General features: G+C 53.1%; 1 protein-coding gene across 6 annotated transcripts in view; it reads right to left on the reverse strand.

The window, feature by feature from the left end:
* Positions 1–730: 730 nt before the first annotated feature.
* The window catches only part of GPAT4 (glycerol-3-phosphate acyltransferase 4), a 36,387-nt gene continuing 17,705 nt past the window's right edge, over positions 731–19,412 (reverse strand). For 4 of the 6 annotated variants that reach the window (XM_045535747.1, XM_045535746.1, XM_045535749.1 and 1 more), the window contains 11 exons: positions 11,505–11,574; positions 11,065–11,365; positions 10,227–10,301; positions 9,320–9,409; positions 9,044–9,137; positions 8,479–8,594; positions 7,575–7,630; positions 7,021–7,106; positions 3,699–3,827; positions 3,517–3,596; positions 731–1,710 (listed from right to left, as the gene is read on the reverse strand). In XM_045535747.1, the coding sequence (XP_045391703.1) occupies positions 1,602–1,710; positions 3,517–3,596; positions 3,699–3,827; positions 7,021–7,106; positions 7,575–7,630; positions 8,479–8,594; positions 9,044–9,137; positions 9,320–9,409; positions 10,227–10,301; positions 11,065–11,365; positions 11,505–11,574 (1,206 nt within the window). In that variant the 3' untranslated portion in view covers positions 731–1,601. Of the gene's footprint in view, positions 1,711–3,516; positions 3,597–3,698; positions 3,828–4,976; positions 5,426–7,020; positions 7,107–7,574; positions 7,631–8,478; positions 8,595–9,043; positions 9,138–9,319; positions 9,410–10,226; positions 10,302–11,064; positions 11,366–11,504; positions 11,575–13,888; positions 13,972–19,412 lie in introns of those variants that run through there. The other 2 variants (XM_045535752.1, XM_045535751.1) reach the window with 2 other exon arrangements.

Raw genomic sequence — 19,412 nt, forward strand, 5'->3', positions numbered from 1 at the left:
TCCAGACAGCCCCGTGTGCCCCCCTGCTACCCGTCCTCACATCCAGACATCCCCGTGTGCCCCCTGCTGCCCGTCCTCACATCCAGACAGCCCCGTGTGCCCCCTGCTGCCCGTCCTCACATCCAGACAGCCCCGTGTGCCCCCCTGGTGCCCGTCCTCACATCCAGACAGGCCCCTGTGCCCGCTGCTGCCCGTCCTCACATCCAGACAGCCCCGTGTGCTCCCATGGTGCCCGTCCTCACATCCAGACAGGTCCGTGTGCCCCCTGCTGCCCCGTCCTCACATCCAGACAGCCCCGTGTGCCCCCTGCTGCCCGTCCTCACATCCAGACAGCCCCGTGTGCCCCCTGCTGCCCATCCTCACATCCAGACAGCCCCGTGTGCCCCCCTGGTGCCCGTCCTCACATCCAGACAGGTCCGTGTGCCCCCCTGGTGCCCATCCTCACATCCAGACAGGCCCGTGTGCCCCCCTGGTTCCCGTCCTCACATCCAGACAGCCCCCGCCTTCCGTCCCCACCCACACATGCCACTGCACGGAGCCCGTCTGTGCAGAAACCATGTCGATGCTGGGACTCTAACGAACCTCCTTCTAAACTGCGCTGTTCCTCACCCAGAAGTCGAGGGGACCCTGCTACCCCAGGCTGTGCTCCAGCACAAGGACGTAAGTGTCACAAGGAACATGCTGCTGGGGCTGCAGCCCGGGAGCAAGAGTGAAGGGACGAGTCCCCAAGTTCATTCACCGTCCACTTTTATTTACTCACAAAAGCAAATCCAAAGCCCTGTGTGGCAGCTCTGGGCTCAGAACTTGTCGTGCCCTGTGTCGTGGCCCTGCGCTTGTAACACTGAACGTCACATGTCCCTCACTCATAGGAGCACTTTAATCCCCACAACAACCCTGTGAGGTAGGTGTCACCACCCTTCCCCTCCTGACCATGTTACAGATGGGGAAACTGAGGCACACATTAGACAAACAGCAAGTCACATGGGGAATTCAGGCTCAGCCCTGGAGTTTGAACCCAGAGTGACTCTCAGGTCTCCCCACGACACTCAGTGGCCCACCTGGCCCCTCCACCCCCCTGGGACTTTCCACAAGCAGTAGCACAAAACTGAAAACTTCATTTTGTTGAAAGTCCCTGCGGACAACACTGTTCTTTTTACCAAGTCTGCGGAGCTCCAGGGCAGGGGTGATGGCCACGTGGAAGCCCCGGCAGTGCCTCTCCCAGGCGCGGGTGCCCCACCCCGCAAAGTCCCTGGCACGTGGGCACTCGTCACAGACTAGCACCCGCCGTCCCTGACACAAGCACGCGGCTGGCGCTTCCCAACCACTCAGCCCCCACAACGTGCACAGGTGGAGTTGACTTTAATGGCATTCCTCCAGCGACCACCTCGAAAGAAATAAGGCATCTCGTCCTGGGTGGCGCCGCCCGGCAGCGTGCACTCAGGCCGCGGAGGGCAGGCTGGCCGCCCGGCGCTCAGGAGTCCCGGCGCGGCCCTAAGCGGCTGCGTCCTGGGATCCAGCGCAGCCCGGAGAGCCTGAGTGTGGAAGGGGCAGCAGCGGGGTGGCGGCGGCTCCAGCGGGCTCCCGGTCGGGACTCGGCACGCTCAGGAGCGGCTCCGGTCCTCGTGGTTCCCAACGATCATCTTGCTGTACAGCTTCTGCTGCTCCTCTTTGAACGTGTCCTTCACCTTCTCCCTCTTCAGGCCGCCGTCCCTGTCAGAGAGCCCGGCTGTGACGGCAGGAAGGCTTCCCGGCACCCTCACACCAGGGGGGACGCACGGTGCTGCCGGAAACTCAAGAAAAGCCTGCCAGAAACGGGAGCACTCCACGGCTCTCTCCTTAGGACGACCTCCGAAACCGGCTCCCAGCCCCCAAGCCACCTTTCTACCTCGAAAGGCTCACTCTTGCCCTGGGGCCAGAATTCACTCCTCATGTCCAAGGTTCTTTGTAACTGCTTAAAGCTGCCAAGGCCTTTGAAACTCTCTGCTCCGACACTCACCTTCACCTTAACGCGGAGGACAGAGGAGGTTTTCTGGCACCATGGAAGGGAGCCACGCTTTCAGAAATACTGAGCTCATAATGCATCTGTAAAATTGATCTGCAAAATGTAACCTGCATAATTCAGACCCAGGGAGGCTCCGAATTCATGCTGAGCACACACACGAGGGGAAAGGCTCGTTCTTTCTCCCGTGCCCAAGAGACAGTGCCAGAGTGGACAGACGCTCACACTCCTGCGACTGCCCCTCAGAGTCCTGGCTTCTCCGCGACAGCCCACCGCACCCACCTGGCTGGGGCCGCTTGCTCAGGGGCGCACGCCCACCCACCTGCCACCCCACTCCTCGCCCAAGCTCCGGGGCGATGGCCACCCCCTGGCTTGTGGACACCTGAGCCCACTGCAGCCTTGCCACCACGCCCTCTGACATCCACAGCAAAGGCACGTTCTCAGAAGCAGCCACCCTGGTCTTCCTTCAGCCTCAGAGACGGGACGTGGAGGCCGAGCTTTTGAGCTCTGAGACCTGTCAGCCCTCGGCTGAGCATCTGGCTCCAGTGCTTATTTTATGACTTTGGAAAAAAGTGACTTAACCCGAGTGTCAGCTCTTGTCCGCAGGATGGGAACAAAATCTTTGCCCTTCATGGAGCTGCTATGAGCACGGAGTGAGTTACCGCATGGGGCACCAGCCACACAGTGGCATGTGACACGTGCTCAATAAACGCGAGGGCTGAGCCATGACCTGAAAACCCACGATTCAGTTTAAAATTTGAAATTCTACCCTTTCTTTCTCATAACATCCCTCTAAGTCCTTGCACGTGAACCTGCGGGCCTAGAGGGTGGAAAGCTTCTCTGAACCAGCACTCGCCCCCGTCCACCTCCCGTCACTGGGGTGCAACCACCTCACACTCCAGTGCACGGGCTGGTCAGCTGTGGCCATGGGCCACAGCCAGGCCGGATCCTGTTCCTGTCACTGAAGCTCCGTGGGGACACTGCACGCTCACGTGTGTGCATCGGCTCTGGATGCTGTCACTCGACAGTAGCATCACAGGGTCCACAGAGCCCCACACATCTACCGACTCTCTACAGAGCAAGTGCGTCAACTCCTGCTCGATTCGCTAACAAGCCAAGTGCAATGAAGGCAGCGTCTGCCTTTCTAAGGATGGTCCAGTTTTGCCAAATGCACTGAGACCAGAGAAGGTCCATCCTCCTGTGAGGATCTCAGGTAAGCCCAGGTCACCCCCACCTAGAGACGAGGACTGTTCGGTGCCCTGACACACTGGCCCGACCCCAGAAAGGTGCACAGAAGCAACGGCTTCAGCCCCGGCACCCTGGATGCCATGTTCTCTGAGGTCAAGGCAGCACAGGGCACCTCTGAGTTGGAACTAGGGACAAGGAGTCAAACGCTCCTCTAGAGCTGGCGCGTTAATCCCGCACCCTGGAGCACTGCACGTCGGGGAGCCGCTGACTCCGCACCTGCTCCGGAGATGCAGGTCTCAGACCTGGCTCACAGCCGGCTCTGCACTCACCACAGCAGGTCCACGAGGCCGCCCTGCCTGGCGATGGCGGACTTCACTCTGTTCGCAAACTGGACGGCATCCTCATCTGCCTGCAAGAAAGCACGGACAGGACCGCTCAGCCCAGGCGAAGGAAGTGGCGTGGCCAGGCGTGGCCACCCAGAGGCGAGGGAAGGCCTCTGCCCAGGCCCTACCTCTCTGGTCATGGGGGGCAGGTACCAGACGCTGCAGACGATGGCCCAGCTGGTCATCATTCTCAGCAGGTACGTCACCATCCCATATTTGCTGCTGTTCCAGAAGGCGTCCCCAAACTGAGGGTCGTACTGAAAGACAAGGCAGAGCTGCATCGTGGGAAGCGAGTGGTTCTCACAATGTGGGGGCCAGCAGCAACCTCCATGGAGGCCCCCTGGGCAGTGTCAGGGTGTGGAAGGGGACCCCAGGCCCTGCGTGCTCTTCTGAAGCACCTGCTTGTCTCCCGACCAAGCCGGTCTCTGCTGGGGCACCAGGGAAGATGCCCCGACAGCCTCCTTGGGGCCGGTTCCGGTCTCGCTTGCAGGCGTGTGCTCCGTGTCCACATTTCCACACGCACCCAAAAACAGAGAGCCAGGAAAACATGCTTCCACACACCCGTGCCCCGGCGTCCCCACAGTTCCCTCCGCCCCTCCCCTCTCAGGAGGCCTGTCCCCACCATCCTGCCATTCGGCTAATAAAGGTAGTTTCTTATGTAACCATTTGCTTTTTTGTATCATTTCCGGTGCCCAGATCACGGAGGAAACAATCAGAAAGTGTATGATATGTCTCTGTGGTTACACTTCTAACCAAGCCAACTATCTGCTCAGGAGGCGGCGCTGCGCTCACTGAAGCGTCACTGGTCACGAGCAGGTGACACACCAGTGTCAGGCCTCCCGCGCGGGCCCCGCGCCTCCTACCAAGAGGCAGGAGCGCCAGGTCCTCCCGTGTGCCAGCTCTACTGCGGCAAAGGCTACACCCCAGGGGCGAGTTGCAGACAACGCGGCTGCAGCTGGGGACTCATCGCCACACGCCACACAGAGGGCAGGCGGGGTGACGTGCTGGAGGGAGCTGGACAGGGAGCAACAGGAGCCATGAGTCCTCCAGAATGGCCAGACACGGTGCCATGGAGCTGTCATCAAACACTTGAAGGGCTACTGCAGACAAGGCTTTGTGTAATTACAGAGCAAACACTCAGGACCAGAAAGTGGGAAATCAAAAGAGACAATTTCGAGAGTCATCTCACAGGACCACGCTGCCACCGATGCCAAAAATGCCCTTTTGACCGGGTGTGGCAGCTCACGCCTGTAATCCTAGCACTCCGGAAGGATCACATGAGGCCATGAGTCTGACACCAACGTGTGGAAGATGGAGCCCCCATCTCTACAAGACAGAAAAGTTAGCCGGGCATGGGGGTACACGGCTGCAGTCCCACCTACTCGGGAGGCTGAGGCAGGAGGATCACTTGAGCACAGGAGTTTGAGATTTCTGGCTGACACCACTGCATTCCAGCCTGGGGGACAGAATGAGACCCTGTCTTTCCTCAGGAGAGATGGAGAGGGAACAGTGGAGGGTGCTGCAGGCGAGACTGACACGTGGGCAGCGCGTGGTTTGAACTGTGAGATCTTGCAGGCCTTTCCAGCCCACGTCTTATGATTCTCAGAATAAAAATTGGATAAGTTTGCCAAAATCACAGCCCTCAGTACAGAAAGACATTTGGATTTCACTACAGAAGGCTCAATGGATTCAAAACACCAAAAAGAAATAAGAGCAAAGAGTACATTTTAAAAACTAAGCTTACATGTGTAATTAGAAAGGAACCGTCACTGTGCTTCACAAGGCACAGCGTGGACAGAATCTGCGGGTGAGAGCCCTCTGTTTAGGGCTGACTCTATTCCATGCTGGGCAGACACTGCAGAGAGAGAAAGAAGGCAAAAGCTCGAAATAGCAATAAATGCCTCAAAGTTAAATGCTGACTTAATTTTGGTGGAAATGTAGTAAGAGCCTGGAAATTGCCAAGGTGATCCAAGTTTGGTTACCAACCCAGGCTTCACAAAAATGAGGAATGAATCTGAGGCACGGGCATTCCTAACCACAGGTGGCTTTGCTCTGGGGACCGAATGCACAGACAGTGAGACGTCCATGCGTTTTACTCTGGAGAGAAGCTGCGCCGCTCCCAAGGGTCCACGTCCCAGCAGCGCTCAGGAGCCACGGCTCCCGAACTGTGGGCGTCACAGCGGTCCCCAGACCAGCACCACCAACACTGCCCAGAAACACGTTAGAACGAGAACTCAGAAACTCTGGCCACTTCAAGGATCCCTCCAGGGGATGCTGATGCAGCTGAAGCGTCTGGCCCTGCTGTGCTGGCAGCAACGGGGGCTTCCGCCAACAGCTCGTGACGCGAGCACCGTCGAGCACCGACCACCGACTGATGTAGGAGGCAGGACGGCACTCGCGCACACCACACGCCTCTGCCACTCCCACACCAACGTGGGCGCTGCTAACGCACGGTGCTCCCAGACAGCCGCCCTCAGCAAGCGGCCCTGGCGAGTCCCAGCCACCCATCAGAGGCCCCTGCAGCCAGTATCTGTCTGTCACCTGCCCTGGTCCTGTGCCTACGTGGTGGAGGGCAGCGGCTGGTGAGCGTGTACCTGACCAAGAGGAACAGCTCACCCCACAGCTGCACCAGGCGAAAAGAACGTCGAGAACCAGCTCTGCAGACAACGCAGACCCTCGCAGGGCACGGCTCTGACTCAGGCGTGCTCCTGCTGCCTGCCTCAGACGAGCCTGAGCACCATAATCACCCCGACACAGCCTGTGTGTTTCAGGAGCAACGCCATGAGACCGGGGTTCCTCTGGAAACAACACGTGTCTATCATGAAATCGGACAGACGTGATGTGGTGAGGAGGAGGAGGAAAGCAGCGAAGATGAGGGGGTAATCACGGCCCTCTTTCCAGGAAGCTTGAAGGGCGATGGGACAAGTTCCAGAGGGTGGGGACAGATCAGATGCACTCTCAGGAGGCATTTCACTGCGAGGAGCCGTTGCTGGGGTTCGCGGTAACTCTGCGTAGTGGGGGGTTGTTTCTTCCACCCCACTGGAACGAGGACCCGCCCACCTCCCCTCTCTGCAGAGGCAGAAGCCAGCCCAGCGACCGTACCCGTCCCCTGCAGTCAGCCACCTCCTCCCGAGAGCAGCCCACGTCCCAGCCAGGTCCCCGGAAAAAGAGGTAAGGAGTGAGGGACAAATACAAAGCTTGAGAAGTGTGTGCCATTGCCCGATGACAGTGGCGGGTGTAGGCTGGTATGTGTCTGTTCCCCGTCCAAACTCTTCCTGGGCCCTTAAGGGCTTTTAGCGCTCTCCTCCCCTGGCCATCCACCCACCCAGCCCAGCCCCGGGCCACGCGGCCCAGAGGATCGACTGCCTAGCAGCCTTCCTCCGCCCCTCCCACTGCATCCCCTTCATGCTGCTGTGACAGTGACAACATGCACCCCCACAGGTCTTGTACCTTGATAGCAACAGGGTAAACCGTGGCTCCAATTTCAAAACTTCCCTTTTTGAACATCATCACCGATGTATTATTGATGCAGGTTCCTAAAACGCAGGAGAGGGTAAAATGCTATTTCTGTCAGTGCTTTACCCAGATACTAGGTGTTTCCTGAAGACTAAACCTAAGAATCAAAATTCTTCTAATGGCGCCTCACGCAAGATACATCTGTCACATCCCTAACTTATGAACGAACACTGACTGGCAAAACATGGCAACGCTTCGGTTCTGTTTTCCCAGGACCCCTTCCCTGCGTGGCACACGCCAGCCCAGCCAGGGCAGAGGCGCTCAGTGGCCGTGGGAAGGACCTGAGGGCTCTGCTGGCGGGAGCGCAGGACGGACCCCGACACAAAGTGCACCCTGGCTCCGGCTCTGAACGCCCCGAGTTCCAGTCCTACAGTCAATCAAGGTGCAGACAGCTAACCCCGGCACGGGCTGAGGGCCTGGCTCCTGGGAACGCCACAGTCACACTCCCGTGCGCCCACGAAGCGCCGGTGGCAGTCAGCTCCTCTTACCTTCTGGGAAGATGAGGATAGGCAGCTTGCTTTTATCTCGCACGTGCTCAGTCAGTCTTTAGAAAAGGAAAAAAACAAGGGTGAGACAATCTTACACCCACTACTGTCAAAATGCATTTATAAATAACCTATTTTTATGTGACGCCAGTTTAGATATATAAAAACAAGTTAACAAATATGACCTGACCTTTTTTAAGCCCACGACTAAAGCTCATAAAGAAGAAATCTGTAAGGGGAGAGAAAGTCAGACGACCACTGCCTAGTTCATGCAGTCGCTCAGCTCGGTGTTAGCGCCTGTGCAGAGGACACTGCTCAGCTCTGGGGCCCCTAAAAGGGGCACGTGCCTCAGGGCCTGGCACAAGGCGCCCTCGGTACACGCTGCTGCCTGACTGCGCACAGCCGCGCTGGGCTGGACCTCCAGCTCCCGGCTCGGCGTCTGTCCCTGAGATGCAGCGGAGAGGACTCAGTGGAGGGCTCACCGGTCCCTGCGGAAGACAGTCTCCACTGCGCCTGCACGTCCCTCTGTCCACTGCACACCTCCCTCCGTTACTGGTGCCAGACTTGCCTTGTTTTCCAAGTTTGAAAGCCACAGCAGCACTTTATTCCACTGTCTTAAGCTTGTTTTTGTGATAATGGATTCATTCTGAGATTTCACATCACAGTAAAAGCTGGTATTTTGTTTATTACATATGGGTATGATGAATAAAGAAACGTTACTAACTTGGTAAATAACGCTAGGGTCTCTAGACTTCTTATATTACGTTTTAGGAAAAATTTATTATGAAAACAGTATAGGCTCGTTGTAGAAGATACTAGAATTGCGCTGTGGGGAACAACTATCCCTGAAACGCTTCCTGCATTCTTCCCAGCTGGTCACACGGAAGAGCAGCGCTGTGCCCGTTACCTCTTGGCCACCAGGTGGCGGTCCTTCACCTCGGAGCGCTCGAACCAGATGTGCGGGCAGGCCTTCACCATGGCTCTCTGGATCACGCCCATCAGTCCCCCGTGCACCTGACCCACCTGGCCCAACACAACTCGTGAGTGCTGCGGCATCCTCACTCGGTCCCCCACCGTAAGGAGCAAGCTCCAGATCCCACAAAATAAGCTCTGCAACCTTGGACACGTGATTGCTACCTGCAGATTGCTCACTTTTAATTGGTAATACCAGAGATACATAAAGAAAAAGATAACTGAAAACTCTACAACAAAATAATAAAGCTGAGCCCTCCCTCGTGTCAAAGTGCCCCTCCCTGGGCAGATTCTCGAAGGCCCACGGCCTCCCCGCTCCCGGGTCTGCCTCCACGTCTGACCCATCCCCCGCAGCCACACACACACTCGCTCTGCTCAGAGTCTCCTCTCAGCGTCCCAGGGGCCCGTGCGCAAGCGCGTGTTCACAGCCCTGTAAAGGGCCCACGGCCTCCCCATCCTGACCAGTCTGAAGGAAGAGGTCTTGCCTCTAGAGACCTTACCATGGCGTAATAGCCATCACTAGCCAAAATGATCACGTCAATAGGAGAGGTATGATTGGCCACACAGATGCCACCGTTTCTCGGTCTGTTTTCCCTGGGGTTAAAACGTGTGCAAAGCAAAAAAATTAGTGTGAAACAGTTCATGTGGAACAGGTCCCTCTCCTCCCACGCTTCATCTGCTCTGCCTGAAACCTCCTGAGAGCCTCCCCTTTGCCCCGGACAGGTGAGTGGTGGTCTCTGCCGGCACCATCTCCTTTGTAGCAAAAGCCCCCTCACCTGTCGTGGTAGGTAATGATGGCTGTCAGTGCTCGCACGCAGATCCGGTAGCACATTAAGTGAACATGTTTACTCAGGAACTCCTTAAACCTGCAACACAGCAAGGATTCTGAGTTTTGTTTTACATATACGAAGACAGGAAAAGTTGCAGGCGCCAACAATTTAACAGTCCTTTATAGTGCAAAGTACTTGTATAAACATTAGTACATGTGGTATAAAATCCTGTAATAAACTAGCATCACGTTTACACATCAGGAAACAAAGACTTAACAACGAGACTTGCTTACATTCACCTAAGTTAACACGTTGAGAATTCAAAGCCCTAGACTCTCCAGCACAGGTGGGTCAGGACGTCTCCAGTTAGCACCCAGCGGCAGGCCAAAGGCTACAGGCCAAAGGCATAGGCAGCCTCCTGGCCAGCCCAGGCAGAAGAGAGGTTTACTAGCTTACTAGCCCCACAACTTCCCCAAGGGAACAAAATTTTCTTGAAAAAACAAAGACAAAAGCCCCACAAAACCCCCCAAAAAACCCACCCAGACAAAACCTGCCTACATTTCAAATCATTTTCTAAAAGCTTACCCTCTCACCAATTTATTAACATATTAGAATGCTCAAAACTAAACATGCTGTAAAATCTGTTAACATCTGAGTCCTGGACTTTGTGGCTTCTCCTTTTTATCTTTAAAATGAGACAAATATAACGACTGGAGGGCAAAAAGAACAGTCACAGATAAAGTAAAAAAAGTAAAAAACTGTACTGCTAGTGCCATTGTTACCACTGGGCTGTTTCATGCATCTAAGATCCCATAGATTTGGTTGTATCCAGACACATGGCCTGGCCTTCAGTGTCGGAGCCACTGTTCCCAGGACTGACTGCCCTAAGACACAACTCCTGCACTCTACTCACCTCCCATTTGGCAAGTATCCCACCACGGTTGTGCCCACCACCAGAAGGCTAATACCCGTGAACGCAAGAGCTATCCTGTAAGAACAAGACAAGTTAAAATACAGCAAACACATTCTTGCAACAAGTATAGAATCCAACATGTGAAAATGAAAGTGAACATCACAAAAAACACCTCCAAGATCTGATCACCTAAGATGTGGATAGGAGTTCCCTCTAGAGACTCGAACAGGCCTGTGAGAACCACAGGTCATTCTGATCCCAAACCGACAGTGCACTCTGGAGCTGCCCTTGGCTGACACCCTCTCCTCAGGCATCGGGCGTCTGGAAGGACAGAAAACCCTGAAGATGGCTGCTCTGCCTGCAGGCCCCGCTGCCTTCTCCTCCCTCTTGGCCTGACACCCTGGCACAGCTTCTCTGTGAAGCCACGGGAGGCAGAGCCTGAAGGTACCAGCATCTGGCAAGACATACCCAGAAGGGCACACGGCTCACCAAGAGCTGAGCGATCAATATTGCCTCTGTACTGGCTCCCAAGCTTCAGGAAGAACGAGCCGTGCCCAGGGCCAAGTGACCAGAAAGTACAAGGTGTTCCCTGTCCCTGCGTTGGGTCCACCTAGGTGACTATCTTTAAGAAACCCAACTGTTTCTGTCTGATATGCAAGAATCCAAGGGCCTTTCAAGGACAATCTCCAGGGCACCCTTCCAAGAGTCAGACGGCCTGGCCAGTGGAGAATCACACTACCCTTCTGTCTGAGTAGGAAGACAAAGCAGGGACAGGCACGCGGGCCCATCTCGCATCATGCTGGGGCGGCGGCCGCTTGTTCCTGCCGTCCCCCCTCACCTGAGTGGCAGCAGGAAGCAGTACCGAATCAGCACTCCCAAGCCCCACAGCACGGTGAGCCGGAGGCTGATGTACTGGAAGTTGTAATTGGTTCTGCTCAGCAGGTTCCAGGACTCCAGCTCCTCAGCTGAGAATCTCTTTGTCACCTCGTCATCCATAATGGTCTCCATTCCTTTGCGGCAAAAGTAAAAAATGTCGGAGAGCTCAAACTCTGGAGTGTTATCCAGAGCCTTACTGCTACCACTTCGACGAATTTCTTTGATCTCTTCTTCTAGCGAAGTGGGGTCTTTCGCAATGATTCCTGCAGAAGAGCAGACGTGTGAAGCAGCACGCTGGGAGGCAGCACGGAGAAACAGCCAGAGTCACATCCTACATTTTACACGCTGAACAGCGCGTGTGGAATGAAAAGCACGTGGGCACACTTTTCAAGTGGCACTTACCATTGGTGTAGGGCTTGTACAGCTGGTGGTTCTTCTCCTTGGCGCCTCTCTCCATTCTCAAGGTGGCCCACTGCGGGGACGCAGAACACAGGGCAAGAATGAGACCCTGCCCAGTCAGCAAGCACCCCCCTCCATTCTGTGACAGCCTCAACCCCAGGCACCTGAGACAGATGCAGCCAAGAAGCACATGTTCTAAAGGGCAACGAGGAAACTCAACCCCCACCCCCATAACCAGGACCCAGTTCAGCTGATACAGCCAACAGCTGGACACTCAGGAAGCTCGAAGCTCGTGTGAGCTGCTCAGGACTCTGTCCCCTGGTCACATCAGGAGCTCATGCTGATGGCACACGGACCTCGCCGTCCCCTGCACTGCCCCACAGCAGCTACTCACAAACCAGAACACCCAGCATCCTGTAAACTACTTCCCGCCACCAAATTAATCCAAGAAAGCAACAATTTCAGTTTTCAAGGATATATATAGATGCATGTGTTTGGACTGCCCAGTAACGGGAGAATCCCACAACGTAACGTAGAAAGGCCTGGAGTGGCTTAATAGCGTTAAAAAAAAGAACACTATATAGAGATTAAAGAAAAGAAAAATCCAGATTCAATTCCCAAGTTTAACACTCACTAGCTGTGTTCCTTAAGCAATATGCCAAGTCTCTGACTCCTGGTCTCTTTATCTGCGAAACAGGACTGATACTATCTTGACCTCCTGCTTCATGGGGTCACTTAGGAACCACTGAAATCATGTGTCTGGTAGAACCCGGGAAATGCAAAGCACCCTAATTGTCCTCATTATCACAGAAATACACAAACTCTGGAAGAGATATGGAAAAACTCTCTTCCTTAATTAAAAATCCTCTGCATTGAAGTAAAAAGCCAGAGTCTGGGTCTCTTCCACTATCAAAGAAAGAGAGGTAAAAACATGAGCTTACTTCTTCCCTCTTGAATATGTTATCACTGAATAAAAAGCTAAGTCCACAATGAGTTAACAAAATAGGACAGATATTTTAAAAGATACCTTTCCAAATATCTGTTTCTGCAGTTATGCACGGTGGGAAAGAATGCTGTCATTCCCTGACACGGCAAAATGCACGCGGCCCAAAGCATCTGGCGCGGATGCTCCGGCAGAGCCTGAGGGATCAGCAAGACGCTCCGTGTGGCAAAGCCGAGCGCCGAACCCGAGCTCCATCAGTGACCTGACCTCATCTCACCTGGAAACTCTTTTACTCTCCACTGTCTAGAAAAAAAGCGGCTCCCAGAGTCACCCACTCGAAAAAAGTTCAAAGGCAAGAAAACTCCGGTAACCCATTTTCTGTACTTCAGACATTGGGCCAGTGATATCTTTTGGTTCTATGCATGGAAGACCTTTTCCAGAAGGAAATGGTAGTAATTCCTGAAATGGAAGAAGGTAAATTCCATCTGGTTTCCTGGACTAGGGATGAGGTGAAACAGGGCAAGAGAGTTTGCAACAAGCATTTTACACTTCGGGCAGGCCTCTGTTTTGGTGTTGCAAGAATAGTCAGAACAGAAAAACCTGATTCTGTGCTGACAATCCTGATACTTAGATTAGACTGCAACAGACAGGGAACACAGGAGATCAGGGCTCTTGAGGAGAATTTGTCTGAAGACTGTTTCGCCATGCAGAATTCCAGATGGCTGTGGGTTTCTGTCTTCAGTGGAAAGGCATCTGCTCATTGAGATTCCACATCTCCTAGCTCTGTAACAGCTCAGTAATAAACATCCCCTTGGCCTCCTGTTTTTCAGTATTTCAGGAACATTACAAAATGCTTCTGTGCTTAGGAAAGAATTGCCCAAAGTCACAAGGGCAGGGCAAAAGAGGGGAGGGCTGGTTAGCTGAGAACAGCCTGTTAAGAAATGGCTGGTCGGGCTGGGCACGGTGGCTCACATCAATAATCCCAGCACTCTGGGAGGCCAAGTCAGGAGGATCGCTTGAGGCCAGGAGTTCAAGACCAGCCTGAACAACATAGTGAGACCCTATCTCTACAAAAAATAGAAAAGTTAGCTAGGCATGGTGGCTTGCCCTTGTAGTCTCAGCTACTCAGAAGGCAGAGGCAGCAGGACTGCTTGACCCGGGGAGTTCAAGGTTGCTGTGAGCTATAATCATGCCACTGCACTTTAGCCTGGGCAGCAGAGCGAGAACCCTGTCTCACAAAAGAGAAAGAAAAGAAAGGAAAAGAAAGGAGGAGAAGGGGAGGATGAGGGGAGGGGAGGGGAGGGGAGGGGAGAGGAGAGGAGAGGAGAGGAGAGGAGAGGAGAGGAGAGGAGAGGAGAGGAGAGGAGAGGAGAGGAGAAGAAAAGAAAAGAAAGAAAAAGACAAGATAAGAAAATGGCTGCTCAGTGAACTGGATTCTTTTTACCTGAAGGAAACCAAAATATTTCACCCCAAAATATGCTTCTTTGACATATTTCAAGACAGCTAGAAGGGCTAGAAATACAAGAATAGCTGAAAAGCTGTCTTTTGTGGGAGAGACGGCATCTGTGGAGGAAATAAAGGGAAGTAAACAATACGTGCAGACAGGCTTTCTCGGAAGCACCCCTGCCCCACCTCTTGCCAGGATCCAGAGAAGACTGACAGGGGGTCTGACACTTTAACACATTTACTGCCACACTAGAAAAAAAATAATTTTCCCTGGGGCCACAGTGTTTTATTATGAAAACAGAATAAAAGCTCCAAAAGCAAACCAATCCTTTCTAATTTAATGAAAAATTTATTTTTTGTTTTCTGTACATGAGTTATATGCAACTTGGAAAAGAGTTCTCGTAACTCACAAGGTGAAGAGACATTTGAGTTACATATGCTTCACAAGGCCCCAGGCTCAAAACTAGCTTGAGTTAAATACAGCTCACATGGCAGTTAATGTGTTAAAGGTCTGAAGGAAACCTCTACTATCTATTCTCTCTCTCAGAGGGCAGGGAGGTCATCGGCACTGCAGGACCAGCTTGGCTGGCCAGGCCTCCTGTGCTGTCCCCCATGACCGTCCTGCTGCCCTAAACTGATTTACCACCATAACCCGTCTCTGGCCATGCCCTGGGCCCCCTCTTTCTGCAACCTCAAGATGGTATGAAAGCATCAATTCTCTGGCCATTTCTTTGAGATCTCTGTTAGACTCCTGTGCATGTTAATAAATTAGTGTGCCTTTTCTTCTATGTATCTGCCTTTTCTCAGTTAATCTTCAGGGAACCATCAGAGTGCAGCAGGGCAGGTTTCCCTGGGCCCTGCACACCCCAGCGAAGGCTGCTCGAAAGGGCCCTGGGGAAACAGTGTCCTCTCCAATACACTCGCACATCACACTTCTGACACACTGGCGCTGGTCCCCACAGCAAGCAAAATCCTCAGCAAGACGCCAGCTGGGTGTCCTCTAATCCAATTCAATTCTGACTCTGCCACCCGGAGCACGCGAGAGACACCACAGGTTAAGGGCTCAGTTCCACGAGACTGCCCCCACCTTCGGACACCAGCTGACGTCCCAGATTACGATGTGCACTTCTGGCTGACCAGCTACCAATTGGTGTTCAATATGTTGCTAGACTGATTGACAGAACTCAGGGAAATGCTTTACCTATGTTTATGGACTTACTATAAAGGACACGGCTCAGGAAGCACCAGACGGAAGAGATGCAAAGGGCAAGGTATGGGGGAGGTTCCACACCCTTCTGGGGCACCGCCCTCCAGCACCTAGAAGCTCATCAAATCTTGTTGTTCAACAGTTTTCACAGAGCTTAACAGAGTTCAGTCTCCAGCCCCCACCTCGCCACAGGTCGTTTGCCGGGGGCAGGGGTCTGAAAGTTCCAACCCTCTAAGCACTTGGTCTTTCTGGGCCGCAGCCCTAGCCCAAGGCTGTACAGGCCCGCCCTAAGTCACCCGTCAGCACACACAGAGGTGGGCCCTAAGTCACCCGTCAGCACACACAGAGGTGGGCCCTGGTCACCCGTCAGCACACACACAGGTGGGCCCTGGTCACCGGTCAGCACACACACAGGTGGGACCTGGTCACCCGTCAGCACACACACAGGTGGGCCCTAAGTCACCCGTCAGCACACACACAGGTGGGCCCTAAGTCCCCGTCAGCACACACACAGGTGGGCCCTGGTCACCCGTCAGCACACACACAGGTGGGCCCTGGTCACCCGTCAGCACACACACAGGTGGGACCTGGTCACCCGTCAGCACACACACAGGTGGGCCCCTAAGTCCCCGTCAGCACACACACAGGTGGGCCCTGGTCACCCATCAGCACACACACAGGTAGGCCCTAAGTCCCCATCAGCACACACACAGGTGGGCCCCTGGTCACCCGTCAGCACACACGCAGGTGGGCCCTGGTCACCCGTCAGCACACACACAAGTGGGCCCTGGTCACCTGTCAGCACAGATGCAGGTGTGATGGAGGGGCTCACTGTGAATAACAGAAGACACTCCCATCATGCAGGAAATCCCTAGGGTTTTAGGATCTCTGTAGCAGGAACTAGAGGCAAAGACCAAGTGTATTTTATATTACACCACAGGCCAATGTACAATAGCAATGTCTGGTAACTACGCAACTGGCTTCTCTGAGCTGTCACTTTAAAAAGTATAGTTTTCAGTTGGATGCAATGGCAGCACACCTGTAGCCCCAGCTACTTGGGAGGCTGAGGCAGGAGGATGGCTTGAGCCCAGCAGTTCGAGGCCAGCTGGGCAGCATAGGAAGACCTCTGTCTCTTAAAAAAAAAAAAAAAAAAAAAAAAAAAAAGTTTTCAGATACCTAAAATTCTTAATCAAAATTAAGAATCCTAGGTTCAGAGTTTATTTCACTGTAAAACTCCTCTCCCTTCCCCTGATATGAAATGTCATTTACTAGGCAATTTAGTACCAGAAACTTAATTATTCCCTTTTTAGCTCCTCCCAGAGAAGAGACAATTTAAAAGTACTAACAACACTGCACTTCAGTAACATCTGACTGAATAGAGCCCTTGACAGGTGCACCACACCCGGTTCCATGGTACGTTTGCTAGTTACTCATTCTGCTGAACACTACAGTTTAGGAACTAATGACACGAGTAAGGTCTAACGATCCTGGCAACATGAATCCCAGCAGAAACCTTCCCCGCCTCCTTTTCCGTCAGTCTCTACTCCATGTCCCCACAAACTAACCAGACACCGCCAAGGAGCCAGAGCCTTGAAGAATCAGGCTCCTCTCGTTGCTCACCTTCCACGGCCCGTGCAAACCTCCCGCCTTGAACAACTCTCTCCTCTCCCTGCTTCAGCTACAAATCCTGGCAGCTCCTGTCCAATCTCCCTACATCTTCATCCTGGACGTCGCAGAGGTGGCAACCTCACCTTTCCAACGCGCAGGCTGTCCGGCCTGCACTGTCCAGCGTGCCAACCAAAGGCAGCACACTGCCTCCTGACAGCCCGCCACCCCTCTCGGTGGCACTCCCAATTGGCTGCTGCCTTCGCTGCCCTCTGGCCACAAAGCTTTCAGGCTCTTTGCCATCAGGCCCTGGCCATCTGAGAGGACATGCTCGCCAACTGCCACCTGTGCACTCCCTGACTCCACTGAACTGCTCCCCTTTCCTCCCTCCAGTCCAAGGAGATTTGCGGCCAGTCTGACCCTGTCACTTTCTAGTTCAAAACCCTTCAAGGACTTCTCAACGCCTAAAGAAGTGTTCAACATCTTCACCCACCTCATTCCCTCCATATATCCAATGTTTCGCTCTACTGAACTGTGGGTCATCTCCACTCAAGATGGTACTTTTTCATCTTTATCCACTAGGCTTCTAGAATGATCTAGCCCTTTCCCTTTTAGGATCCAGTTCAAATGTCAAATCTCTTATGAAATGTTACCTACCCAATTCCTGCAGTCAGAATTAATCTTTGCCTGTGTATTTCACGGTGTCGCATTCTGAATTCATTATGTACGCACACACCTGTCTTTCCCACCAGACCACAGGAACCTGGAGGGGCGGGGCCAGAACGTGCCCACACGTGGGTTCCAGCACAGTCTGACCCAGTGCCTTGCACTTGCTAGGCAGGCACTGAGGGCTGTATTTAACTCATTAACTCCTAGTATTTCTCTTCATCAAGGTCTTCTTACGAAAAAACAGACCTCAAAGGATAAAACCTAAAACTACTTCCTCCCACAAATTGTTCCCACCTCTTTCAGTCTGACCTTTAACCTATTCATGGTTATGTCAAAACCACGCCTCCCAATGGGTAGGGAGGATGTCCATGAGCAGCAGCATCTTTCTCACTATGACTCCCGCTGTCTCAATAAAGAAACAGACTGGAAAGTTCCACGGCTTCAGTTTCAGAGCCCGTAAGGAAGGCCCTGGTATTCAAGTAAGGGCTGCCTGACCCCAAACTAATGCCCACCCCACCACAACCCCCTGACCGCTAGAGTCTCTTCAACTTCTTCGTAACCACCACTGGTTTCCATGACTCTCCACCAACAAATTCTGCTCTGGAGTTTAACACGGCTCAGATTCTAACTGTCCCACCTTCTCTACCATGACCTGACCAATTCCTTTCATATCATTTACCTTCATCTCTCTCCTTTACAGCCGGGCTTTCTTCTCTTCCCCTTTTCCAAGTCATTCTCAACTCAGTTGAGAGCCCACGCCTAGGAATTCCACTCTACATACCATCACCACCGTGCAGAGGGTCCCTCTGCGGCGTAGGACTCAGGACGCAGACCACAACACTTCTGGAAACCTGCTGCCTGCTCGCCCGGATCCTCAGCGACTCAGCCTCCACAGGATCTGCACTGAATTCCGTCTTTCCGGAAAGGGGACAGACGTCACTGACCCACCCATGCATGCCCTCTCTGGAGTCCTCCTCTCTTGGAAGCATACAAATACTTTTTCCTGGTTCCTCTGGGTGAACTAAGCATGGGAAACTGCTAGGCCAGAGCTCATGTGGCTCTGCCAAAGGCACAGACATCCAGCTTTAATGATCTTTACGAAGATTACCTGGTACTAAGATACAAAAATGGTTGATAAAATGCCAAACGAAAACAGACACAAAATCGTAAGTATATGCTACTAACACAACCATAAAATATGATAAGTATTACCAAAGACTGGAAGGAAATATGCAAAAAAATTTAAAGGTAACATAAGCTGTGGGATATGGATGTTTAAAATTCTTTAATATTTGTCTGGTTATGTCTTGCTATATAACAAACCACCTCAAAACTTTGTGGCTTCAACCACCACCACCATGTATGTTGCTCATGAATGTGCAGACTGCACAGGTGTGGCCTCAGCTGGGGGCCCGGAGGCCGGGGGCAGGACTCCTGGGGGGCTGGTGCACTCCTGCATGGGACGCTGGTGCTGGCTGTGAGCCGGGCACTTCCCCGCACCAGGGCTTCCCACGACACGGGACCGGCTCCCAGGGGCAGGCACATGCCTGCCTTTTCTCACCCAGCTGCACACACCACACGGTGTCAGGACCACCACTGGCTCCTATATGCCAGGAACAAGTCCCCAAGCCAAGTCCCCACTTGGAGGCGGGGAGTCAGGCTCTAGCTTCTGACAGCAGATGGCAGAATCATCCAGGGGGCTTTTAAAAAATGCCCACCCAGACCAATTAAATCAGATTCTGGTAGCCCAAAATACATATTTTTAAAAATGCTTCCCCAGGTGATTAAAATGTATAGTCAGGAGAGAGAACCATAAAAATTAAGATGATCCTAGAGTTTTCTTCCTGCTCTAAAATTATGTATTATTATCCCAAATATAGAAGGGGTAAAAAAGGGGCTAAAAAAAAGTAAAATAAAGGTCTCTCCTTACTACAGACCAAGTGTCTATGACCCTTTCCAATTCACACGTTGAAACCTAACCTCCAAGGTGATGGTATTTGGAGGTGAAGCCTTTGGGAGGTGATAAGGCAAAGGTGGAGCC

Source organism: Lemur catta, chromosome 22, assembly GCF_020740605.2.
Source record: "Lemur catta isolate mLemCat1 chromosome 22, mLemCat1.pri, whole genome shotgun sequence".
Lineage (NCBI taxonomy): Eukaryota > Metazoa > Chordata > Mammalia > Primates > Lemuridae > Lemur > Lemur catta.